Below are 27,560 nucleotides of genomic sequence, written 5' to 3'. Positions count from 1 at the left end.
TAGGTTGGTAAAGAATCCACCTGTGATGCAGGAGACCCAGGTTAGATCCCTAACTTGGAGAAGAAATGGCAATCCACTCCCACTATTCTTGCCTGGAGAATCCCATGGACAGAGGAGTCTGGCAGGCTACAGTCCATGGTGTCAAAAGAGTTGGATACAACTTAGCGAGTAAACAACCACCATAGTTTACATTAGGGTTCACTGTTTGCCCCACACAGTTCCGTGGGTTTGAAAAACTCGCCGTGTAATTTCTCTCTCATTACAATACCACACAGAAGAGCTTCAGTGCCATAAAGACCCTCTGTATATTTCTAGTGCCCTTTACAGTACAGCATTCAGAAACATATAGAATACTTATGTATATGTAGGTGATTCACACGTTTCTTCAAATTTCACATCATGATAAGGCTTGGTAGATACTTTTTCCAGAAAAAACAAAAACTGATGGCCTCCAGCTGACACATTGCCCTTTCAAACAAACTCTGTCTTCTGGAAAAAACATAGCTAATACAAGCATCCAAGCGTCTAGCAATTACCTGATATAGATTGACCTGCCTGTTTCTGTTGAAAACAACAAAGAGGACACACTTCTCTACTGACGGGGCTGGAGTTGAAGAGGCCAGCAGAAAGCAGAGGACCAGAACCTTCTACCAATCCCATGCAGTGGCTTGTTTTTATCATAGCTGAAATAACAAATCTCTACACTAAGATTTCTCCAAGAAACTTGCCCATCTTCCAGGCTGCAGCTCAAACATTCTGATTCTCAACTGTGGCTGAAAGACAGTTGCTTATCCCTGTTGACCCTCATTAGGCTATAAAACAAATATGTAGTAAATACATATTATGTGGCAGCCATGCTGAAAGGGATAGAGCAGCAGACAGTACAGGCATGGTCTCTACCCTCCTTGAGTTAGAGAGGGCATGGAGGGGCATTTCAATGTCATGCAGATATTTACCTCTGATGCAAAGAAGCAGCACAGGATAGGGTGGGTACACGTCATGGATGCTGGCTTTAGAGGAGGGGGCTCGAGAAAGCCTCCCTAAGGAATGGACAACTCAGATGAGATCTGAAGAACTAGAAAAGGAAAAAGTGGTGAGAACAGTTTTCCAGAGGGTAGAGCATGTTCAAGTCTCAACGTCAAGAGAGCACTGGGCATAATTAAGGCATGAAGGTAATCCAGCCAGCGAGTCTGCTGAATAAGGTGATAAGTGTGTTTGTAAACCATGTTAAGAAATTTTAACCTTTCCTAAGGGTGATAAGATATTTTCAAGCTGGGGATTTATATGATTTGAAGGGCACTTTTTAAAGGTAGCTCAGACCGCAGGGTAGAGACTGGATTGGAGGAGGGTAAGATTTGGTGCAGGAGGAATGATAAACAGGCTCTTGCATTCATCCAAGACAATGGATAATATTAGCTGGGGCTGGTCATGGGCATTGGGGGTGGTGAGGTGGAAGAGAATGTTCACTGTCAGGAGTTGCAAGATTTAGGCAAGAGCTGACAGTGGAGGGTGGGGGAGAAAGAAGCGTCCCTGGGTGGAGCATCCGCTTTGAAGGTAGAGCCACCAGCCCCTGAGCTGAGGAGCCGCGGTTCCTCAATGCAGTCATCAAGTGACCCGAAGCAGATGAAATTGATTTTAGGTGCTGTGCACGGCATGAAAACTCCGAGACAGACCACGCTGCACACCCTGCTTTTCCCAGTGCCTTTTTGACCCCTTTCACTACATCAAGGAAAAAGTCTCATCTCCTTCCCTTTTTCTATCTTAATAAAAAAGAGAGTAACCTCAAGTTTACTGCCTTCTGTTGGCAATAACATGATTTTGGTTTTACCATAGTAGTCTCAGTGTCTATATTTATGATACTGGTTTTTGATTTATGATAGTGTTTTAAGTTTCCTTTATAAGTATGTTTATTGTGTCAAAAACTTAATTTTTTTTTTTATGAGGATGCTTTTTTCCCTTATCTTTTGGCTGTGCCACATAGCCTGTGGGATCTTAGGTCCCTGACCAGGGATAGAACCCGAACCACCACCTGCGTTGGCAGCGAGGGCTCCTAACACTGGGCCACCAGAGGAGTCCCAAGAATTGAACTCATAGAGGAAAATATTAAGGACTCTAGGACTCACAGAGCTCCCGGGGTGTGGGAAACACTATTAAGATGGTATGTGAATGACTGAGGCTTGAGCCACTTTGCTGCAGAGTACTCTTAAACTTGTCTTCATCAACAGCAAATAGTCATTGGATTGTCTTGTATGTTAGAGGGTGCTTTTCCTAATTCCACAAGAGTTACAGGGAAGAACAACAGAGGGCAAAAGTGAAGTCTCAAAGACGGTTATCAACCACCTTGTCAAGATGGGTTGGTGACTGTGGAGATCATGACCAGAAGAAAAGGCCAAGTGTTCAAGAGAAAGTGTGAGATTCAGCAAAGCAAGTCCATTTTCAATTTTAACCCCAAAGAAAAAAAGCCACTGAAATCACATGTGATGCTTGCTTTTCAGGAGACTTTCTAATAGCAAGCATATGTTTATTATTGTGATCCTTCAAGATTGTCTGTTCCCCACCCCCCCCCCCCTTACTCCCTCTAAGCAACTATACAACTTGACGTTGTTGAAGCAGAGACAGAGGCGATAACCCAAGGAAATACACTCCTCCAAGCCAGGAGAACCACCAAGCGCTTATCTGTGGCATCACTTCCTCCAGGAATACAAAAGGTAAAATGCAGAAACAAACTTGCATCTAAAGACTTACACGGAAGTCAATGTTCAGGGCTGTTGTGAAAACCAAATTCTCTCCCATTTAAAGCTGCCCTTTGTGTCTCCACTCCTAGAATTCAGGGCACAACGAGTGGACTTGCCAGGTCTGATTCCTCTACTTCCGAGCCCGAGGGGTTCAGCTTCTGCTATAATCTGGGCAACAGTAGGGTTTGCCGCTTTATATTGACTTGGTCAGCTGTTCAAATATCAAGCTGGTATATTAGCATCTGGCATATCATGCATGCTCTGTGGAGAGATATTCTCCAGACCAACCCCACAGAATTTCTGCAAGGATGCAAACATTTGTCCAAAACAGTAGCCATTGGCATGTGTACTTTTAAGCCTTTGCATATGGCCAGTTGTTCAGTCCCTCAGTCATGTCGGATTCTTTACAAACATACAGACTGCAGCATGCCAGGCTCCTCTGTCCTTCACTGTCTCTGGGAGATTGCTCAACTTTATGTCAATTGAGTCCACGATGCTACATAACCATCTCATCCTCTGTCACCCTCTTCTCCTTTTGCCTTCAGTCTTTCCCAGCTGATGCGGCGGTACAATTGAGGAAATTGAATTTTAAATTTCATTTCATTATAATTGAAATTAACATATAAATAGAACGTGTGTATATTATAGATGGTGCAGCACTTGATGATCCAGGACACTCCAACCCAAAGCTTGTACTTATCTGTACTTAGATCAAGTTTGTGCCTAAATTGCCCATGCTATTTTTCAATAGAATCTGAAGTATTTTTTTATACATAATAAGCATTTATTAAAGCTGACTATGTTCCAAACCCTCTTCTAAGTGCTTTAAAAATATCAACTCAGATATTCCTTACAACAGCCCTATAAAGTAGATAGCAATCAGTCAGTTTAGTCAGTTCAGTCGCTCAGTCGTGTCTGACTCTTTGCAACCCCATGAATCGCAGCATTCCAGGCCTCCCTATCCATCACAAATTCCCAGAGTGTACTCAAACTCATGCCCATCGAGTCAGTGATGCCATCCAGCCATCTCATCCTCTGTTGTCCCCTTCTCCTCCTGCCCCCAATCCCTCCCAGCATCAGGGTCTTTTCCAATGAGCCAACTCTTCGCATGAGGTGGCCGAAGTATTGGAGTTTCAGCTTCAGCATCAGTCCTTCCAATGAACACCCAGGACTGATCTCCTTTAGGATGGACTGGTTGGATCTCCTTGCAGTCCAAGGGACTCTCAAGAGTCTCCTCCAACACCACAGTTCAAAAGCATCAACTTTTCGGCACTCAGCTTTCTTCACAGTCCAACTCTCACATCCATACATGACCACTGGAAAAACCATAGCCTTGACCAGACGGACCTTTGTTGGCAAAGTAATGTCTTGGCTTTTTAATATGCTATCAAGGTTGGTTATAACTTTCCTTCCAAGGAGTAAGCGTCTTTTAATTTCATGGCTACAGTCACCATCGGCAGTGATTTTGGAGCCCAAAAAAATAAAGTCTGACACTGTTTCCACTGTTTCCCCATCTATTTCCCATGAGGTGATGGGACCAGATGCCATGATCTTAGTTTTCTGAATGTTGAGCTTTAAGCCAACTTTTTCACTCTCCTCTTTCACTTTCATCAAGAGGTTTTTTAGTTCCTCTTCACTTTGTGCCATAAGGGTGGTGTCATCTGCATATCTGAGGTTATTGATATTTCTCCTGGCAATCTTGATTCCAGCTTGTGCTTCTTCCAGACTAGCATTTCTCATGATGTAGTCTGCATGTAAGTTAAATAAGCAGGGTGACAATATACAGCCTTGACGTACTCCTTTTCCTATTTGGAACCAGTCTGTTGTTCCATATCCAGTTCTAACTGTTGCTTCCTGACCTGCATACAGGTTTCTCAAGAGGCAGGTCAGGTGGTCTGGTATTCCCATCTCCTTCAGAATTTTCCACAGTTTATTGTGATCCACACAGTCGAAGGCTTTGGCATAGTCAATAAAGCAGAAATAGATGTTTTTCTGGAACTCTCTTGCTTTTCCGATGATCCAGCGGATATTGGCAATTTGATCTCTGGTTCCTCTGCCTTTTCTAAAACCAGCTTGAACATCTGGAAGTTCTCGGTTCATGTATTGCTGAAGTCTGGCTTGGAGAATTTTGAGCATTACTTTACTAGCGTGTGAGATGAGTGCAATTGTGCGGTAGTTTGAGCATTCTTTGGGATTGCCTTTCTTAGGTATTGGAATGAAAACTGACTTTTTCCAGTCCTGTGGCCACTGCTGAGTTTTCCAAATTTGCTGGCATATTGAGTGCAGCACTTTCACAGCATCATCTTTCAGGATTTGAAATAGCTCAACTGGAATTCCATCACCTCCACTAGCTTTGTTCGTAGTGATGCTTTCTAAGGATCACTTGACTTCACATTCCAGGATGTCTGGCTCTAGGTGATAGCTCTCAGAATGTTCTCATATGCTCTCATATGTTCTCATATATTTGAATCAGTTGTCCACGTTTTGAAATTAGAATCGTTCAAACAAAAGTCTGGATTTTCAACTTCCTTTTGAAAAATAAGAGGATTTGGCAACATGGAGCTTGCAGTTCCTCCAGCAACAGCACGAGCTACACAGAGGCCACCCCCTTTGCAGGAGGCCCGTTCTCTCCAGTCCATGCCAGCCCCACCTGGGCCTGTTTTTCAAAACCTGCCTGACCCTTCAAGACATTTGACTTTTTAATAACAGTATTCAACACACAGAAATAACTTAAGTAATTACCAAGCTAAGTGCTTAGTAGAAAAAAAAAAAACAAACCACTGGGTTTTATGAGAGAGAAACAAGAGGAGTTGTGCCTCGTTAGATTGGGGAAGCTTCTGCAAGTGATGTTGGAGCTGGGGTGAGCTGGCAGGGCTTTCTCGGGTGGCTCAGCGGTAAATCTGCCTGGCAACGCAGGAGATGCAAGTTCCATCCCTGGGTTGGGAAGAACCCCTGGAGGAGGAGCAGCCACCCACTCCAGTATTTTTGCCGGGGAAGTCCCAAGGACAGAGGAGCCTGGCAGGCTGTAGCCCATGGGGTCACAAAAGAGCCAGACACGATTGAGTGACTGAGCATGCACGCAGGAGCCGTCAGGGCAGGGCAGAGGTTCCACAGACTCATTTGTAAACTCGGGCAAAGGGCAAGACCCAAATGTGATTGCACATCCCACTTTGTGTAGGTCTCACAGTAGTCCTCATGGTAATTACTAAACACAAGGGAAAGGAAGAGCAAACCTAGTAAGACTAAAAAGGCCATATTAGCCAGGAGCCATGACCTAGGAATGAGTTTTAATAGCACAGGTACTTGTAACCAGCAAGCCAGGGACCATGGGAAGGGTATCAGGCATGCAATGAAAAGAACCCAGAGCTTTCTTTTTTATGTTTGGAAACATGTCTGCCATGAAAATAAGGAAACCTGCAGAAAAGAGACCAGATTAGTAACTGGATCCAGTGATAATGAGCTTTCTGGGGCACTCATCTACAACAACCCCACACTCTGACTGTGCTCAGCGGCTACAGAAGCAATTTCTTCTTCTTCCTCTTACGAATGACCTGTTTTTTTTTCCTGACACTGTATATTCTTTCAGAACCAGACAATCTCATTTCTCTGCACCCTATAGATCTCTTCAAAGAGAGCTCTGGGCACAAAGGAGATGCATGGGGCGTGGAGAATAATATGAATACGGCCTCCAATCCAATGTTGTTATGTGGCAAATATTCAGTTTAAAAGAGGATGTCGCAAGGGTAAGGGTGTTCACTGAAGCACCATCACAGAAATAATGGTGGCACTTCTTAATCTGATGTGTTTTTACATTTTTATGATAGGTTCCATATTCATCAAAAAAGAGACCACACTTTCTGATATTTAAAAGAAAGAAGCACAGCATGGAAAACATTCTCCAGAAATCAGATTTGACAGTGGGAAAGCTTCAAATGCAGGTAGTGGACAAAGGTTTTTACTTTGTGTTTCAAAAGCATCAGAGGCCTGGGCTCCACGGAACGCACAGCCCGGCTAGACAGCATGGCTGTGGGACGAAACTAATGATTAGCATGAAGGCATCCTGTTAGTGGGGGGCGTTTGAGAGTGGCTGTGGGATCGCTGAGGGCACGGAGGATGATGCTGTGTGCCTCCTAAATGGTAAAGTTAATTCACTTAAAATGAAGCCACACACACACACACACACACACACACACACACACACACACACACACACACGAGGGTTTGAGAAGAGATGAGATTGTCTTTAGCACTGGGTGGTAAATGCATGTTTTCAAGCTCTGATTGCTATGATTTGAATTAGAATACTACTTTGGGACTTGCAGACATCCACCAGTTCCTGAACTCATCTCTCAGGAAAAACAGCTCTCCCTGGGGTGTGGACAAGGCTTTCTAACACATGGCTTCGTTTCTTTGTCTTGGACTGTCATAGGTGGATGACCTCATAGAAACAGTGACAGATAAATCCATGAAGTTATTGGCCCAAAGACATGCTGAACTTCAACAGTGTGAGTTTCTAGGAGATGAAATTCTTCAGTCTTCGAAGCAGTTCCAGAGGATGTCCAAGCGAACCATGAGAAAGTATAAATTGAAAAATGTGTGTTTCCCATGTACCTGGTGCTGCTTCTGATTCAGTTTCTGATGGCATAAAAGTTATGTTCATAGGGATTCTTATCTCTTGGTACATAATCCTGAATAAATTCCTCTTAATCAATTGGGGCGGGGGGTGAGTTTAAAAATATTCTGCCCAAAGTCCTTATAAAAATATTCTGCCCAATAGTCCTTTTACAAAAACTGATTTTTAATTTTGAGTCAATATAAGCAAATTTTTGCCTCATAATTTTTACTAATAATGGAAAATAGAAATATTTACCAGGGCATACCAATTCTACAAAGAAATTTCTTCCATGATTTGCCAGATGAAATTAGAGGAAGCACTTAAAGGTATTTTGACACTTTCACTGTGACTACTATTGAGCTAACTTTAAACCTTTGTTTTTAAAGAGAAGAGTTCTTATTAAAATTACAAAAATGTAACATTATTAAGGTATGATTCATGCAAAGTGTCATGTTTCTGAACTAAAATGAATGGATAAGGATGGAACCTAGCAAGTATTAGACATATAATTCAATCCTTAAGAAAAGTACATGTGATTCAGACTTAGTTTAAATTTATAAAAAGATCATGAAATCCTTTCTTGCAAGACTCTTGAAAATGACTCCTACAGAAGAAAACAATAGAGAGAAAATGTTTTACCAAAACATTTACCAACCATATATCTCAAGTATTAAGGACAGCGATCTAGAAAGTAATACATATTGATTGTCTTTGCATCTTATAATTACTTCTTAGCCCAGTGATTCTTCTTATCACAGAACCTCTCTCACAGTAAGCATACACCACAAACATTCTGTACGTAATTTCACAAGTTCACAGCTCTCCTGAGAGCCTGTTCATGGTCTCCATTTTCAAAAGTGGTAACAATTTCCAGAAACTGACTCATTTTCTCATGTACATCCCAGAAGTGCCACCTTCTCACTATCTTCCATTTATTTTGTAAGCAAATCAATGTTACCAATTAAAAACTATCTAGAATGCCAATGAGCACAAACATATTTGGCTTGAAAACATTTTATTCAACATTTATTTTGGATATTGTTTCCCACCTTTTAAATACAAAAAAGACATTTCAGTAAAAACAAATATATAATGAAGTCATCTTCCTCTGTGTGAAGAAATATGAATGAACTCTGCATTAACATTTAAAAGCAAAATAGTTCACTGCCAAAACTTTACATATCTCGAGAGCACAACAGATTCTAAACACACTGAGATCACACTGCTACTTCAACATTCTTGGGAATGGAGAGTGATTCCTTGGTCTATGGTTTAGGATCAGTCTCCATGCTTGCTTCTTGAGCTTCTTCTACCTCTGAGAGCTTTTCATCATCTGCAGTTGAGAAAGAAACATAAAACTCTAATCAAATTTGCTTAAACTATATGTTTGATGAATATATGAAAACATTTTTGTCCTTTATAAGTGAATATATTTAAAGCAAAAATGGCAAAATGGCACCCTATGATTGCAACTGACCCACACAAGGGTGTTTGGTTTTTAAAAGTCCTGCTTTGGTTATTGTTATTAGTTGAATTCCTGGAGGAGGGAATGGAGGCCCACTTCAGTGTTCTTGCCTGGAGGGTTAGATGGACAGGGGAGCCTGGTGGGCTACAGTCTATGGGATCGCAAAGAGTTGGACGTGACTGTGTGACTAAGCACAGATTAGTTGAATCAAAATGCAAAATTTATGTGATAGACTTCAATTTAAAAAAGTTCCCTCTGGTCATTAAAATATCTGCATAGGGACTTCCCCGGTGGTCCAGTGGCTGAGACTCTGTGCTCCCAATGCAGGGGATCTGGGTTTGATCCCTGGTTAGGGAACTAGATCCCTCATGATGCAACTAAGAGTTGGCATGCCTCAACTAAGCCCTGATGCAGTCAAATAAATTAATCTTTAAAAAGTAAAATCTACATGAACATTCATTTTACAGTCATGCTACTTACTTTCCAGTGTTTGCTGAAGTTCATGGATGGTACTAAGAAGAACATGAAACTGTTTCCTTCTTAATTCCAGCTGTGTTAGTAAGAAAAAAAATTAATACACAATGATCTATAAACCAATACAGAACACAAAGACTAATACATGTCACATGCAAATACCTTATCTTCAACACTTTCTTTAATATGTGAAAGGTGTTCTAATTCTTTTCCCAGAGCCTCTAATTCTCTGAAAAAAAAATGAAACTGTTATATTTTGCTAATGGGGAGAAAATAATTCATAACTAATATCTAACTTTTTAGTTACTAAATAATCGTATTTATTATAAAGGATAAGGAGTTCTAACCTCCATTAAGATGAGACTTTTAAAACTAAGGGTGATTCCTTAACTTCTAAATATGTACTAATTTTCATTAAAATTAAACTATAGATAATTTAAAGTATAGGAAAACTTGACAATAGGATATCAAACCCTTTTAACATTTTGTCATAATTCAAAACTTTTTTTTTTGGTAAATGTGGTAAATTGCAGAATAATTAAATACCCTTTGGACTTAAACCCCTAGTCCTCTGAACCAGGACTTTTTCCCTCCTCTACTATCCATTCAGGCAATCCTTATATTATACCAATCCTTTTTTATGCATATATTTGTATCTCAATAATATACAGCATCAGTATATAATATTTGGAGGGCTCTAACTTTTATAAATGATTATTATTCTGTATGTATTTCAGAAACTTAGTAATAATTTAAAGTTCATTATATTTATCTTCTGTTTTTCTTTTCACTGATTATTTTTTAAATTGGTGTTTGGAAAGTGTTTATTTCCAAATTCTCTATAACTCCTATTTAGTATTCTATATGAGTAGACCATATTCTATTTATCTGTCTTTGTATTGATACATACATGCATTTATTTTAGAACTATAGGCAGTAAAGGTTGGCAGAAGGAAAAATCTAATCAAGAGGTATTAGAATCTGTAATTTTTAAGGTTGACCCCTACTTTTTGAAACATATGATATATTCCCATAGAAATGGAATGTGTAGACTAGTATGTAAACATTTATGTATAAATATTAGTTCTTTTCAAAGTAAAGCTCTAAACTTACTTTAATGTCTCATGCCTGTCTGGATGATGCTGGATCACTTTTGCCAGTGCATCATATTCTGAAAGATACAAAAATACTTGCCAAACTAAGATATTTTGAACCTGAATATCAAAACAAAATGTCTCACATCACAAATCTCTCCTAATTATTTTCCTAGTAGATAAGGCAGTGGAAACATTGAAGGATATGCGGAGTATTGCCAGCTTCCTTTCATTCAATTATAACTGCAACAAGTCACGACTTCACAAGTATCTTCCAAACAAGGATTTTAGCTCCTACTCTGTCTTTCCATTTACGTATCCCTGGGTAGAATACAAGGGGCTAGCATAACAGAAAGTGAACTTAAGTCATTATTGTTCATCAAGTAGACTGACTGTGAACATAAGAGAATCTTATTATTTGCCCAGCAAATCGAAGACCAACAAGGTGATCTCTAATTAATTAACAAGGTATCCTACAATTAATTTCAAATCTTAGACAATGTGAAATTATACTTCTCACTCATTTCAAAGGTAAAAGATCTAATGAATTATAATTCAGGAACTTTGTTTCTGCTCCACTAAGACCTCCAAGATAAGTCATGTATCTCTTGTTAACTTTTCCTATGAAATGATATATGGCAGCATTTACTTAAAAGCCTCATTAATCTACCAAAACACTGTAAAATTTTTTTTAATGATTTTTCAGTTGATATTAGTTCTTAAATAAGTTGGTATATCCTGCTCTAAATTGGCCACTGCAACCTGACCACATATATTTTAGACTGAATTAAAAAATCATCTTTTAAAAATAAGGAATTAAACATCATCTTAATTAACTCATTAAAAAGTAAAACTGTTTGTTGACAGTGGATTAATTCAATATAAGTGTGATTTTTAATAACATATTTTTGGATTATAAAATAATACATATTCAATATAAACAACAACAAAACCTAAATGATAAAACTCCACAACTCCAAAATAATTATTAACATTTTCTATATCTTTCATGTATATATCACAGTTGTGACTTTACATTATATTTTTAATCTTCCTTTCAACTTACATTATAGGAGGAGCAATGCCTCTGCCATTAAAATTATTTTGAACTAGTTGATATGAACTAAAATAAGGCAGACTTTAATTAAGAACAAAAGAGGTGAGAAGAAAACTAAACTTTAACCTTCCTTTTCTAATAAAATCCAGGCAGATTGTAAATGTTTGCTTGCATAGTCCTTAATAAAAAAAGTCACTGGGCTTATATTCTTTTTTTTTTTTTTTTATGTAGTTCCATTAAACACACACAAAACACAAAGTCCTAAATCTAATGTACTTGTATAACATTATTTAGGCAAAGGGGTATGAGGACAGTAAAATATATATATATATATATATATAAAATACTTAAAAAAATACTTGTTTAATCAACACAATCCAACAACTATTTTTTTTAACCATGGCCTTCCTTCTCTGCTATTTTAAACAATAATATAGTTTTTAAAGAATTAAGTTTATCTCCTAATTCTTTTTTATAATTTAGGTTGATTCTAGCTGGAGGTTTCATCTCACCACGTTAAAAGCTGCATGAAAATACTAGTCAGTAATGAAGTATTTGCGCACTACATCCCACAAAACCCTTACCTTGCCGGTTTTTTCGTATTCGTTTTGCTTGAAGAATTTGCTTCTTGCACTCTGCAATTTTTTCATGGGCTCCAGCAATGCTACATTCTATATAAAGAGGTTTTTTTTTAAGATACTTATAACAACATGTATAATCTCCATTTTCAGTTTTAAAATGTGTTTTTAAATTTAGTTTCCCTGCTAATAAAACAGATGCTGGCATTTAAAACACAGCTGTAACTCAAAGTATATCATATTAGAATATATTCTTTCTATTAATGTTGTTATTATTTTACCACTAACCAAAGAAAAATGTTAGTAAATACTGTTTCCCTTAGCCCATAAAAATTAATATCACAGACAGAAACAATTACTTTGTTTCCTTACCTATCTCTTTGTAAATTTTTTCGTAATTTTCCATTTCTCTGAGGTTCATGTCATACACCAGCAAAGTTTTGCCCATTGAAAACTCACATTGGGACAGTGTGCTCAGCATACGTTGGTACTGGCTGTATCTAACACAGAAGAGAGAGCAAGAGAATAAACATTTTGTGGATTTCCAGCTGAATCATTGTAATGCAGACACACCTTTGCTAAGTAAATTATGCCAGGTTCTGAGAGAATATGCTTTATTTAAAATAATTTGAAATATCTGTCCCTTAGTTTTTCTTTTCCCAAATGTGATTTACTTGAATTTATAAACTGCATTAGTTACAAACGTAAAGCTGGAACTGTAGTTGTTAGCAATATAAGTTTAATTCAAACAACTATTTGTTGAATTTTGCTTAATATCCTTTTAAAAATGTTTTAAGATGGTTTTTATCGTCACAATTCTGTTCTCAATTTTTTCACTCTATATAATTATTTATCTATGTGAAAAGCTAATTCAAATGATGAAAAAACTCTTTAAGTTAGAAATTTATCAAATATATAAAACCTTGCAGCAACTTGAATAGTACGTTTAAAAAGAAGAGAAAATTTCATTTAAGTGTTTTGTCTTGCTAAACACTTATCTGCTTTTAAAAGGGACCAAAGTAATAAGTCTGAATTTAACCCTCATTTCTTATCACTGCACCTTCTGCACATTTTAATAAACATAAAAGTAGCCTCTGAAAGGAAGGCCGGAAAAACCTACTCTGGACTCTGTTAATAAGTGAAGATATGAAAAACTGACAGCACTATATGTATGGTCTAAAAAAAAAAATCACACCAGGACATTAGTATAGTAACGGCAGCAACATGAAATACCCCTCTTCCTGAGATCCTGAGTTGCACCATTTAATGAAACTTTTCACCAGCAGATTAATTCTCCGATCATCTCCAGCACCATCTCCATCGATTAGGAGACGCTTCCGTATGACTTCGTCTAGAGGACAGAATAATGTGAATTAAAATGACTGTCTGGTTCCTGTTCACTTTCAGGGACAAATAAGCAACACCACTACACATTCATTTATCTAGAAGAAAACTACTGAAATGTAAATGGACGTGATGCCACTGAACTGTACATAAAATACTGTGCTTAAAAGAATTAAAATGGTCAATTTTATGTTAGGTAGGATTTAATGTAATTTCCATATATAATTTCCATGTATATATATGGAAAGTTATTAAGTGTCTCATGTCAGGCACTGTTTTAGGGGCTGGAGTTATAGCAGGGAAAAGCCTTGCCCTCATAGAACTGACATTTTATTGCCAGGCTGTAGAGTAAAAATAATTTTCAGGTACTACCAGAGAAATAAGTCAATAATTCTTGGAGAAACTTTTTAGGCAAAACCTGTTCAGACAGAAGAAAGCCTGAAGCATTCATGTTGTTGAGTACTGTAAGGTACTGGTAAAAGGAACAGAGAGAAAAGATTTAAAGACATAGTGGGAGACTAGAAAAAGAGAATGAGATGTATCAGAGAAAAAGGAATTTTTTGGGGGGTGTGATTTAGTAATTCAATCTGTAATGTTTCTTTCCTCCTGAGGACTTCTTCTTCTTCTTCTTCTTTTTTTTTTAATGTCTGTCTCCCTTTTGCTCCAAGGAAAAGAAAAAGAGAAAAAGGAATAGAAAAGCAATGCAGATGACAATGCTGAGTAACAAGTAGGGCCCCAGTGGGCTTGCTTGGCAGCCCTGAGCTAGTGTTCTTCCTGGACAAGATAATGCTGGATCATAACAAGAGATGTGCAAGTTGAAACCACAATAAGATATCACTTCATCTTTCAGACTGCTAAAGATCAAAAGACCTGATAATAAGTGATGGTAAGTGTGTTGAGAAGTCACACTTACATACACTGATAGAATGTAAGTGGTGTGCTCTTTGCAAGGCAGCTGGCCAATCAGATAATATTCCAAATGCGTATACCTTTTTGACCCCTTTAGTCCAGTTCTAGGAAATCATCCTATAGATGCATGTGCACCCATGCACAAAGATAAATGTAAAAGGATTGTTCTTAGGAGCGCTGCTTGTAGTGAGTGAAGTTGCTCAGTCGTGTCCGACTCTTTGCGACCCCATGGACTGTAGCCCACCAGGCTCCTCCGTCCACGGGATTTCCCAGGCAAGAATACTGGAGTGGGTTGCCATTTCCTTCTCCAGGGGATCTTCCCGACCCAGGAAGATGGCAAACCTAAACATTCACCAGGAAGAGACTGGCTAAATATAAAAGAGCTGTTAAGTGTAATAATATGCAGGGACTTCCCCAGCGGTCCAGTGGTTAAGATTGCATGCTACCATTGCAGGGGGCATGGGTTTGGCTCCTGGTTGGAGAACTAAGATCCCACATGCCTCACAAGGGGGTCAATAAACAGACATACAAACCTAAACTGATAATTGCTGAATCTCATGTTTTTAAAAAGAGGTAGTAAGATTCAGCCAAAAAAGTGTGGATGTATATATTAATATCATAAAAATCTCCTTAGATGTGTTAAGTAAAATGAAAATAACACAGGTGCAGAGAAGCACATAGTTTGCTGCCATTTGTATAGAAAACGAGGAGGCCATCTGTGTATGTATGTGCCCATCACACGGGTGTTTATGTACTCAGCAAATATCTTTGGAAGGATTCATAAGAAACTGGTAATAGTGGCTATTTTTGATAAGAGGTACTACAGAGGATGAGATTTAATTTTTATGATTTTATAGGATTGTCTTTTTTTTTTCTAAACCATATGCAGGCATTTAAAAAATAATTTCTAAAGTGTGAATAATTCCTAGAGAACCTGCATGATGAATCAACAGCAAAATCTTAAAACAATACTTCCTGTGTGTAGGCAGAAGTATTTTTGAGTGCAGGTGCAGGGGAGATAAACTTTGGAAGGCAGATGGCTCCAGTTTTTTTGTTTTTTTTTACCCCAGTTTCAAAATCTATTCTGTGACAACATCAGATAAACATGTTTAGAATTGGGTTTTGTTCTCAGAGTCATGGCTGTCACAGACGGCTCAAGCTACGGATTCATCAAGTGTTTTAGATTTACACTGAAAGAGATAAACTAATGGTTTCCCCTTTTAACCACCAATAATGTTATTTGAGGAGACTGAGGCAAAACACAGTCCTGGCAGAGATTAAAATTCATAAAATGAAACTGATTTTTTTTTATAAAGTCACAATCATGTTTTAACTTTGTTACAAGTAAACGTTCAGGAGGTGAGCAGTCCAGTGGTCAATTGATGCTATTTAGTTTATTTTCGATCTTCCTACCTCTACTCTTTCAAGCCCCCAAGAGACCCCATCTTTCTCCCAGGTAACTAGGGACCCTCCTTTATAGAGGATGATGGATTTCAAATGTAAACGAATGTAGGCAACAGGGAGTAGGGAAATTGAGGATTGAGTACCTAAAGCGAGAGTTTATTACCAGATCTGGTTTTTCAAGGGATTTTTAAAGTCTGGGGACTAACTGAAAATGTTTCTAGAACATTTAGTGATCTTTTCAGCTGTATACTTAAGATCTGTGCACTTGTTCACATATGTAATATCCCAATTACAAAAATTTTTGAAAAATGTTTAAAGCATTATACAGGCCAAATAAACTTGGGGGAAAGGTTCATCAGGGCCCATCCTATGTCCTGTTCATTCTGTTTCCTCACCAGTCTCTCAGACTGTGTCTTTACATTTCTGATGCTCAATAAATATTTTAAAGTTGGATTTGTGGTGCCTGCCTGGGAACATCTGCCCTCCAAATAGCTTTGTCTCAGTAAAACACTAACAAGGACTAACATGGAACCATCTTATCTTAGGTCCATAGCAGAGATTTCTCTTCCTGGACAAAAGACATGAATATCTGATTAATGAGCAGCAGTATCCACAGGTGCCAGACTAACCTCTTGAGGACATGAGTTCCTTCACTCTAGTTGGAGCCATAACACACAGTATGAATGCATACACACAGAGGCTGAGATTGTTAAGTGATACCGACACACAGCAGGAGCTTAAGAGGAGAGCTTCCTTTAGCTTGGGGGGAACAGGGAAAGAGGATTTTAAGCTGCTTTTCCCCCCCTCTTTTTTTTGGCCCTCCCCCTTGACTTGTGGGATCTTAGTTCCCTGACCAGGGACTGAACCCATTCCCTGGAAGCATGGAGTCTTAACCACTAGACCACCAGGGAAGTCCCTAAAGCTGCTCTTCTGATATTAGACCAACATTGGTCAAAAAAAGAAAGAGCTAAAAGGCATTCTAACAGTATCTATGGAAATGTCAGTATCTATGGTCAAAATTCTTTGACCCCCAAAATCCTAGATATACTTGCCCATATGCAATATGACATGCTTATCGGCAGCAGATTAAGATATATAAATTTTGGTATAAGAATATGATAAAATAATACAAAGTTATAAAAAACAAAGAATGAGGAAAACTGTGTATATGGAAAGGAAGACCACTTAATACAACTTGTTAAAAGAGCAAGGTAAAGAATCCTATTTATGGCATGTTTCTTTTCAGATAAAAGTAGGGAAATAAGTATATTCATATGTGTTGATGTTCACATAGATATACTGGAATGATATACAAGAAACTACTATAAGGAGTTACCAAAGAATCGAGCAGGTTAAGCTGGGTAGCTGGAGGACAGGCTGAAAGATGTCTTATGTTACTTGATTTTTGAACCATATGTCTTATATTTTTGAAAATGTCTTATATTACTTCATTTTTGAACCATATAGTAGTCAAAATGTGTTAACTGATGTTTGCAAAAAGAAAGCTATGACTGTGGTGATGGTATCATAGGTGTTTGTATCTGATAGTTCAGCTGGTAAAGAATCCACCTGCAATGCAGGAGACCCCAGTTCGATTCCTGGGTCAGGAAGATCCCCTGGAGGAGGGCATGGCAACCCACTCCAGTATTCTTGCCTGGAGAATCCCCATGGACAGAGGAGCCTGGCGGGCTACAGTCCATAGGGTTGCAAAGAGTCGGACACGACTGAGTGGCTAAGCATAGCACACAACTGCATCCAATTATACACAACACATGTAGTTCTTAGTGTATCAGTTATACTTCAACAAAAGTGGAAGGAAGGAAAAGCAAGCAAGCAACATAAAATCGCGTCTCTCCCCACCTCACCTGCAACAGGCAGGGAGAAAGCTGTGAGCTAAGGCAGAGGTGGGGATTGCAAGGCTGGGTCTGGGATGTGAGCACTCTTCCTAGAACACTAGGAAGTCTGGGGGCCTGGAGACCGATGCCAAGACCCAAGCACATAGAGGCAGTCAGAGGTCAGATTGTGGAAGTCCACAGTAGTGAATGCCACACTGGTAGACTCTGATCATGTTGGCAGGCAACAAGTTGGAGTTGCTGGAGATTTGTGATGGGACTTTCTAGGAGGATCAAGTGTACAAAATGGGGTGCAACTGTGAAGCTCTCACAGGCTGGGAGGCTAGTTAGGAGGCTTCCAAAGCATATGCCCACCGAAGGAGCTAAAAGGGTGTGAATTAAAGCAGAGATCAGAGTCACAGGTCCTGGAAGGCAGACAAGGGCTCAACAGAGACTTGGTTAGTTTTAGGAAAAGGCAGGAGCCAGGAACAACTGGCGGGGACGAGCAGGGCAGGCTGATCCGTTCTGTAGCACAGGGGACATGCTGTCCAGCCCTCAAGGTCCTTCTCCTGCTTGAGCCTGATCCCTCTTTCGTCTACGGAGCATTTCTTCACAGCCAGACCCCAAGTCAAAAACTGGGGCCAGTGTTCTGGTTAGTCCGCAGTATTTACTTTGTGTGCGTGACCAACTTTTAGCTTCATCTGTAAAAATGGGAATAAAACAATCCACTTCATAGGACTGCTGTGAAACCTTATGGAAATGAAAGTATACAAGTGCCTGTTCACTACAGGAAAACAAAAAAGAGAAAAGCAAAATTATTCTTATCTTCATGTTAAATTTAATTCCCAAAGTAATGTGAAACAGTGAATAAATGTTGGAGCTATATCTATAGATACATCTATATACTGACATAGTTACATAAGATGCATAGAAAGTTCTGCATATTTACGATTTATCACAAATTTGCTTGTCTCAAGCTTCAAGCTATAAGGTCATTGTATTCCTAGCTTAAACAGCATAGGTAGTTGCTGCCTAGGAATGTCTGTGGGGATGAGGAGGACTGAAATTATATTTATATATAATATTATATAATACATATTTATAATGTAGTAATATAAAATAATGTACATTATATAATATACAATATAAAATATATTTATATATAAATTAAAATAGCTTATATTATAAATTATAATTATATATTTCTTATAAATTATAATTATATATAATTTTATCTATTTTATATTGTATATTATAATTATATAATATTAATTATATATTAATATATGTTAATATAATCATATATTTACATTGTATATTAATATATTAAATATATAATTATGTATTATAATATATTCATATATATATACATATAAAAATATATAAAGTACAGAGCACAGCTCCAACAGCAACAAATTAAAAGGGTAAGTTGCCTGTCTGAAATTTCTCTGCTTTTTAAATTTAAAGATGGCCAGCTGCTGATGGTTCCTGGCATGTATGACACGAGCATTATTTTTAATTGTACCTCATTAATTAGCTCTAGACTGGACACACCTAAACATGTTCTGTTTACTGTATGCATTGACTTCATAAATTATTATCATGCTTGAAGCTCTCTGTAAGCAATCTGAATAGTAATATTAAGTCAGGAGGCCCTTGGTCTACCTGTAAAAATAGTGAAGTTGGTTTAGAAATTATTTCAGTGATGTTATCAACATCATTCCTTAGTTGTCACAAACACTTTCTTTACGAGTATGAGGATCAAAACCACCTTGGAAAAGCCTTTAACCCAAAATACCTAATGTCTGCTCCGAGAATGGTGGCTTTCCACCAGATTTTAGGCTTGTATGAAGATTTCTTATTGGATTCAGTTATATGGGTACCACTGTATACTCTATAACATGTCTGCCATTCAAAATCACTTTCAAATCAGTTATGACACAAGCATGATGATGAGCAAATATTTATTTGAAAAACTGGGATGCATTTTTTTATATGCCTATCTTATATGCCATCCTCTAACTAGAATACAAGACTGCTTAAAATGCTAAATAGGTCTCAAGAAAGCCATTTTAAAGGGTTAGATTTTAATACCTAACTTTTCATAAACAGGCTGGAAGAAATGACTCCTTTACAGTTATTAAACCAGCTCTCCATTTCCAAGCCTCTGGCTGATTGACAGAGCCACTGCAGTTGTTTTCTCGTTTTCGTGTGGAAAGGACAATCTCTCAGAAAGCACACTTACACTGCTTTCACAAACTGTTATTCCCTCAAAGTGGCAATCAAAACCTTGATTATAGAACAAGTTTTCATAGCCTCTTGGAGCAGATGTTCAAAAAGGAAAGAGAAGGACAATTTGGAAGATAATAGTGGGCTAAGTTCCAAAACTCTTACTTTAGGGACAGGTCAAGCCTTGACAAAAGGTATGAGCCTGTCATGTAACTTCCTCCTAGGGTTAAGCTGCTGTGAAATGTGCCTCCCAGTCTGCTAGACCTCACAGCTCCCAATCTCACCTGCTTTTCAGAAATAGCAATTCTGTGATTTCTCAGTGAGGATCAGCATTTCCCCTCTAAAGGTTCTTTAGCAAGATATTCTGAAAAGTACACAAATGAACCGCTGGCTTTTCTCAGTGCTCCTAAACACTCTGGATCCAAATGGAAAACTACAGGAAGGGATAACTGGAGATAAGATTACAGAGGAAAAAACATCTGGCTACTAGGAAACCAATGTAGCACTCTGTATTAAAAATACAGATACTTTTGACCTGTCTTCTAGAAGTGATTCCCACTGTGTACAAAGATAACTATCTCCACTGTCATACTATTTATAAAAGTTAAAGAAAAAAAAAAAGGAAAATAACAAAAAACATTTAGAAGAGGATTGATTAAAAAACTAGTAGAATATCACAAAAGAATAAGGTAGGAGGAGCCCCAAAAGGTTTAGAAAGAACTCAAAGATGTATCATTAATTATGGAAGTATAGTTCAGAACAGCATGTAAATATTTGTGTAAAACTTTACATATGCATACTGGTACACCAACTAACATATATATATATATGTATATAATGCTTACAATATGCTCATTTAGTCTCACAAGAGCCCAGTAAAGTGGATATTATTACCCCAGTTTTACCAATGAAGGGACTGGAAGTTACTTGTCCAAATTGAATGCCATAAGAAGTAGGAGTGGAGTTGGGACTCACACTCAGGAGTTTGACACGAGAGAAGGTGCTTTTTACCTTTGATGGCATTTGATAATCATTCTGGAAGGGTATGCAAAAAAACACCTTACAGAAACTGCCACTGGGGACTGGGCTGAAATGTGGAAGGTGAAGAAGGGAAGCTTTTCACTGTCCTTGGGGCATTTCTTCCTGAATTTCCTGACATGTACCACTTTTCTGCCTCGCAGTACTGAGTTGTTATTTGGATAGAGAACTTACTGGTCACTTTGAGGTATTTTTCTTCATTTTTTCTGTATTGAAAATTCTCACCAGTGTTCTTTAGTAAATCTGTGACGTGTTAACAACAAAAAAGAAAACTGGTTTGACTTGACCTCTTAACAAGAGGAGGGACTAAGGCCATGTCAAAACAACGTGTGTGCAAATTCCTGTTACGTTCATCACTAGGTCACCATGGCTTATGGATTATTAAGCTGAATTAGGAATATCCCACTGTGTTGGATTCCTCCTGGTAAAATAATACTGAGCCCCTCCTTTCAAGAAGCTTAAAATTATTAAAACAACTATGAAGGCCACCAATGTTAAGACACAAAAAAGTCAGGTGGAAAAGAGTAAGGTGCTTTGATTCATCCATGTAAACAGGGATCTCTCCGGAGACACTTAGGCCCAGTCTAAATAAATTGCTGATACCAAAGTAAATGACAAAAACCAAAATTACATTAAAAATTAAAAAAGAAAAGCAGAAAAACCAATGTTGAGGTCCTTCATTTTTCTCTGTTGTTGCTGTTCTGTCGCCAAGTTGTGTCTGACTCTTTGCGACCCCATGGACTGCAGCATGCCAGGCTTCCCTGTCCCTCACCATCTCTGGTTTTTCTCTAGATTTATTTAAATGTTTAGAGTATGACCCTAATCGAGTCAAGGTTGAAACTCCAATGACACTTTGAGATGCCTTTTATCTTGGCTAAAGAAATATTATTTAATATTTGAACTGCTTCAGTAACCCCTGTGCTGGGACCACAAATGAGAGAACAAAGTGGGCAAATCCATTGGTACTAATGGGGGGCGGGGGGAGTCAAACAAACCCTTTGGCTACAAATGTGTAATTAACATTGGATCAACAACTGAAATTGGAACAGCAGCAGACACAGTGTTTGTACACTCCTATTTGATGACCATACCTCCTGCCTCCTTTCACTCTGAAAAGTGTCCTGGTTTGGACAATCAATTAAATGGTCACTCAACTTTGAAGTGCTTTACATATACTAATCACACTTCATCTGCGGAAAAACCCAATGAAGTATGTATTATTATCTTCCTTTTACAGATGAAAAGTGTCATCTCTGTAGTTAGAGGAAAATATCCACAATTACATTATTAGGAAGTCATAGTGGCGTTCCATTATTCTGTCACGTTGTTCATGGGCATGTTAAAAACCATTATTTCAAGTTTTAACAGGCATATTATCCATGCATTATACTTTCTAATTAAAAAAAAAAAGCAACACTGTCAAAACCAACAAGCTCTATTAAATGGAGTGTACAGCCACATCCCGCTCCCTATTGCCCTCCTCATCATCCATCTGTTGCTCTGGCAGATCAAGACATATACCTAATGTTCTCTGTACTGCAAAGAGTGCTTCTGAAAAGCTTTCTATCAGGGTACTAACACTGTTTAACACCCTTTAAATTAACATACCAAATACAAACTGTGAACATAGTTTAAATTAACAGTGACAACATCTAAACTGTTTTTCCAGTCAGCCGAAATGCTGGGGTGGCAACAAGGAAGGAGAGAGAATGGCTTTGCCGATAACTAGCTTTGTGACAATAAGCCACTAACTTCCCAGGACCTCCACCTGTCCATGCAAAGATGCTTCTAGGGACAACATTTATAGTTCAGTTGGTGCCGTTCAGTCTCTAAGTCGTGTCCAGCTCTTTGCAACCCGGTGGCAGCAGCACGCCAGGCTTCCCTGTTCTTCAATCTCCCAGAGCTCGCTCCAATTCATGTTGAGTTGGTGATGCCATCTAAGTTCAGTATCTGTAGATAACAATACAGTATCTCTCCTTCCCTTAAAGGAGGGCAGATTATTCCTCCAATTAACCACTGTGTCCTTGCACAGGATATAAAGAGTTTCTCCTCCAAGAGCTCCCAGTCTAGTTGGATAGGCAAACCTAGATGTAAGGATTACATGAAAGCACAGCACCTGCCCAGGCACTCAGATTGGCAAGAGGACATCCGCCCTCCTCAAGTCTCCAGAAACAGGTGTTGGAACTTTTCCAAGAGCCTTTCAAGAGGCTGAGATGTGGAGGCCAGCCACTCCGGTCTTCCCCACTGCCATCATCCTAATCAGAGCCCACATGGTTTCTCACTTGGACCACTTCTCCTTGGCCTCCCTGCTTCCATTCTTGCCTTCCTACAACTCATTCTCTACACAGAAGTCCGGAGTGATCCAAAAGACGACCACTTGAAACTCTCCGATCACTTCCAAGTGTGAGGCATGTGGGATCTTAGTTCCCCAACCAGGGATCGGACCTGTGCCCCCTGAATTGGAAGTGTGGAACCTTAACCACCTGACTGCCAGGGAAGACCCTATCATCCATTTATTTTAATGTTTTCTCATTATAATTAGCTGCTTTAAATATTTTCTGGAACACACCATGTAAGTAAATTAAGTATATTGAGGGGTATAGCAGAAATATAAGAAGATAATGTGGTTAACAGGTGAAAGATCAACTGGTTTTCCAAAGAGCAGAGGAGAATATTTGATATGGATCCTGAAGAATAAATGGACAGTCACCAGGCAGAAAAGGCAGGAAGGGGAAGTCTGCAGAGATAAAGAATGGGGAAGGCACAGTCCTCATCAAAGGAAAGTGGAGGAGAGGCAAGTAAGCCAACTCTGCCATTAACAGTATTCACTGGACATTACTGTGTATCGGCCTCAGTGCAAAGCACTTCACAAGTTCTGCTGCGTCTAATTCTCAAAACCAGCCTATGAAGTAGATTTTATTATCCCCATTTACAAGGAATGAAACTGAGGCTCAAAGAGGTCAATTAACCTGCACAAGGACAGACTGCTTATGAATGGCAGAGTGGGGATTCTGATGGTCTCTTTGGACATAGTGGGCACTTGACTGCAATCAGTGTATTAGAACTCATCTTCCTCTTCACCTCCCTCTGACAAAACCTCTCTCTCCTTTGCCGTTCTCTATCTCAATGAATAGAGCCATCGCACTAATAAGCACATAGTCACTCCTATCAGAAACCTGGAATAATCCTTGGCCCTTCCCCTCACATCCACTCAATCTCCTGACATTCGACCTCATCAGTGTCTTTCCCACCTGTCTGCTTCTCTTGGTCTCAGTCCCCATCCTTTCTCTCTAGGAACCACGACAGCTGGTCCTTTGGCTTTGAGCTCAGGTTCTATAACTTGCTACCTGTGCAACCCAGGGTTAAGTTAACCTCGTTGTGTTCCAGTGTCATCTGAAAAGTGGGAATGGTAATTAGAACATGCTTGGCATACTATCAATATGCTATAGATGTTAGAAAGCAGAGAGGCCAGTTACTTAACGCCTCACTTTCCCTTCCCTTCATTATTATTCAGAGTAGAGTGTGGTGGTGTTTTTCATGCCATCTGATGACATCACACCAGTGCTAAAATCTTTTAATGGCGTCCCATAACCATCAAAGATGTCTGGCTCGTAACTTTCTAACTTCTAGCCAATACTTATCATCTTTGAGTTTTCCGAAACTTTGTTACCTATGCACAAGTGGTTCTCCACCTGGAATACCAGTCCAACAGTTAATACATCTACTAATCCTTCAAAAATGAGATTAAGAGTAACTGTTTCAGGGAGGTTTTCTGATCTCTGAGAATGGATAAACAATCTTTGTTATGTGCTTCTACAATTCCCCACCTTCTGCTTCCTCTGTAGTAACATTTTCCACCATGAAAACTTATTATCTCATGTGTCTTTCCCACCAGACTGTGACCTCAGAGAAGAGGTCTTGCCTGTTGGCCGGGGCTATAATCCCAAGACTTAGTCCAGATGGGATAGATACCTACTGAAAAAAATTAACTGGAGTGAAGCTAAGCTTTAACTGGACCTTGAAGAGCCTCCACCTAACAACTCCCTGTCATGGTCACAAAACTTGGGCCTGTTATTCTTCTGCCCATGGCCCGGTCCTTTCATGTGGAGACCTTGTCTACCTCCAACTTTTCAGAAATGGCCTCTCTATAGGCATCCATTGGCCAGTCTTCAAACAGACCCAGTGCCCCTAGACCTCCCCTTCCCAAATGTCAACAGATTTCTTCACTCCCTAACCGGATAGCTTTTTAGGTTCTCCCTCCAGCTGCCCATCATGCTTATGCCTGTCCACCTTCCCCAAAGTGTCACTCTATTCTGCTCTCTGTAGACTACCTCCTGCCCCCTCCTTACATGGGTCCACCTTCCTAAACTGACCTCACAACTTGCCAGAAACTCAGCCCCTACCTCTCCCTCCCTACTCCATGCCAGGGGACAAACCGCCCTTCCCAAGACATGCACACACAAATGAGTCTTCCACGGATCTCCCGAGGTGGCCCCATCCCTCTGCTGGCTCTTCTTAGGCTCCCAGGCACAGTCCCTGGCTGTCTTCCAAACACTCCGTCCACATCCACTCTTTTTTGATATTATCCCCAGTTCCCTCTCCCTACCCCCAATCCAGGGCTAGCTCTCAGGCCTCCGTGCCATCCACTGTCTAGGGGACCTTCCCAGACACTTTGCAGGTGTCCCCCTCTGTACGAAACCCCTGCACTCCTGTCCGGAGACCTCTCTCAGCTTTCCAACCTGGCGCGATCTCCACCCCTCCACCCCCACCCCCCGGCCACCTCCTCGGAGTTCGCAGTCTCTTCCAGCCCCTCCTTAGGTCCTCCCGACCCCCAACGGCAAGGCCTCCAGCCCTTCCTCCCCTTCGCCGCCCCTCGGACCCCAGCGCCCCCACCCAGTGCTCCCTCACCACATCCTCCGAGAGCCTGGACCCCTTCCGGGTACCACCCACCCGCGCATCGCTGGCTGCCAGCCTGCTCAGGCCCCCACGTGTGCTCGCGGCCCCCAGACGATCCTCCCGGCGCACCCGCCCCACGCCCCGAGCGATCTCGGGACAGCCGGCCGGGGAGCCCGAGGGGCTCCGAGGGGGGACAGGGAGGGAGGCTCCGGAGACAGGCTGAAGAGCTCGGGGGAAGCGGCCGGGAAAGGCCGGGTCTCCGAGGGACCCGATCGGGGAAGCCGAGGGGCTCCCGGAAGCGGCGGGGGAGGCCGGGGGTCTCGAGGGAGGCGGCGGCGGGGGCCGGGGAGGCCGCGCGGCTCCGGGGAGCGGGCCGGGGCGGCGGCGATCGGGCCTCACCGTCAGTCACGGCTCCCATGGCGTGCGCGGCGGCGGCGGCGGCGCAAGCTGAGGCGGCGGTTGGCGGCGGCGGAGGTCAAACTCCCACAATGCAGCCGGGTAAACAGCCATGGAGGAGGAGGCGGCGGCGCCCGCGGCCGCCCGCTCCGCCGCCTGAGCCGCGCTGCGCCGCCGCCGCCGCGGGACCCGCGCTCCCCGCACTCCCCGGGGGCGGCCACGGCCAGCGCGTGTGGGGCGAGGCCAGGCGGGCGGCGGCGGCCCCGGTGCAACCCCGGTGCCCGCAGCCTGCCCCCCGCCCCCTGCCGCCCCCGCCCGGCCCACGCCCAGAGGCCGCCCCGGAGGCCGCCGCCAGACGCCAGGTGAGCTCGTCCGGGCGCCGCCGGGGCGGCTGGAGCCACGCGGGGTCCGAACCCCTAGCGCTTCCCGGGGGACGGCGGCCGCGGCCCCCGCCGCCCCATTCCCTCTGTCGCCGCTGGGGGTGGGCTCGCTCTCGGGGGCGGCGCGGGGAGAGGGGGCGCCCGGCCCGGGTTGAGCCCGGGAGTCGGGGGACCCGGGGCACAGAGGGGGCGCCCGGGGTCCCCGCGAACTTTAGCGCCCACGCGCGCTTGGGCGGGTCTCGCACGCGGGCACTCGCGCGGGGCGCGGTCTTCGAGCGAAAAAGGCCCCGGGTTCCAGGTGGCGCGGATCCGGCCCGGACGGCCGCCCCCTTCCCCTCGGGGCTCGGGCGGGTGCCGGAAAACAGGGACGGAGAAACTTAGCGACCTGCGGGCGGAGTTCGCTTAGCGCCGCGGTGCGGGGTGCCCGCCTTCCTCCCCGGGCGCCGGAATCCCCGCCGGCGACCGGGACGGGATGCTCTTATTTATTTCTCTCTCAGATTTTCAAAAAGTGTCCCCATCTTAAGGGGAAGTCGAAAGTGAAGGGAGAGGGAGGTGCTCAATGAGAAACGTTGACTAGCGTGTAGTTACACATTTCCGGAGCACACTGCCGGAGATACTGGCATCTCTTCCCAAAAGTCACTTTGATTCAACTTCGATGAGCTTCTCGCAAATGGCAACATTTCGATGGTGAGGGGCGAAAGGAAACGGGCAGCAGTCCGGCTGATTTCATCTCCACTGGGGTGGATTCAGTGAGCCCCAAGAAGCGGGTCTGAGTTTTCAATCCAGGTTTGATATTATTGAGTTATTTTCCAATATTTCTGCTCCCCCCCAAGTACCCTGCTTCTTCGGGATGAAGCTCTTATGGAAGACGGATTTGGTTGTTTCAGTTTCCGTAGTCAAATTGAGTTCTTTCTCCTGGTTTTCTCTTGAGAGGAAGAGCTGTACATGCAAATATGTGACAGTGAAGGGTGTATCACCTCTAGCTTGAAATCAGTATGCATAAAATTTTATCCGCATATATGAAGTAAAAACTTCAATAATGCTCATCAACAGTGCTCTAAAGAGTTAGCACCTATGACTTTTAACACAAAGGCCAAAAAAAAAAAAAAGGAAG

General features: G+C 41.3%; 3 protein-coding genes across 4 annotated transcripts in view; 2 read left to right on the top strand and 1 right to left on the bottom strand.

The window, feature by feature from the left end:
* Positions 1–7,446, top strand: part of C26H3orf49 (chromosome 26 C3orf49 homolog) — a 46,299-nt gene extending 38,853 nt beyond the window's left edge. The window contains exons 8-10 of the mRNA XM_070455740.1: positions 2,584–2,708; positions 6,560–6,673; positions 7,165–7,446. Coding sequence (XP_070311841.1) covers positions 2,584–2,708; positions 6,560–6,673; positions 7,165–7,362 — 437 coding nt within the window. The 3' untranslated portion in view covers positions 7,363–7,446. The remainder of the gene's footprint in view (positions 1–2,583; positions 2,709–6,559; positions 6,674–7,164) is intronic.
* A 902-nt stretch (positions 7,447–8,348) lies between these two features.
* On the bottom strand, positions 8,349–26,911 carry THOC7 (THO complex subunit 7). Of its 2 annotated transcripts, none has more exons than XM_070455739.1 (8): positions 26,832–26,911; positions 13,252–13,369; positions 12,391–12,518; positions 12,025–12,111; positions 10,403–10,460; positions 9,452–9,518; positions 9,296–9,365; positions 8,349–8,683 (listed from the first exon to the last, which is right to left on the bottom strand). In XM_070455739.1, exons 3-8 carry the CDS (start codon positions 12,497–12,499, stop codon positions 8,616–8,618), a joined length of 459 nt encoding a protein of 152 aa, XP_070311840.1. In that variant the 5' UTR covers positions 12,500–12,518; positions 13,252–13,369; positions 26,832–26,911; the 3' UTR covers positions 8,349–8,615. The 2 variants fall into 2 exon arrangements, with proteins under 2 accessions (XP_070311840.1, XP_070311839.1); XM_070455738.1 differs by lacking the exon at positions 26,832–26,911 and adding an exon at positions 26,070–26,184.
* Positions 26,349–27,560, top strand: part of ATXN7 (ataxin 7) — a 132,338-nt gene continuing 131,126 nt past the window's right edge. Inside the window, exon 1 of the mRNA XM_070455732.1 lies at positions 26,349–26,428. The gene's annotated coding sequence lies outside the window, so the exon portion shown is untranslated. The remainder of the gene's footprint in view (positions 26,429–27,560) is intronic.

The sequence above is a fragment of the Odocoileus virginianus genome, chromosome 26 (genome assembly GCF_023699985.2).
Source record: "Odocoileus virginianus isolate 20LAN1187 ecotype Illinois chromosome 26, Ovbor_1.2, whole genome shotgun sequence".
NCBI classification, from domain to species: domain Eukaryota; kingdom Metazoa; phylum Chordata; class Mammalia; order Artiodactyla; family Cervidae; genus Odocoileus; species Odocoileus virginianus.
This window is presented reverse-complemented; position numbering and strand designations above follow the sequence as displayed.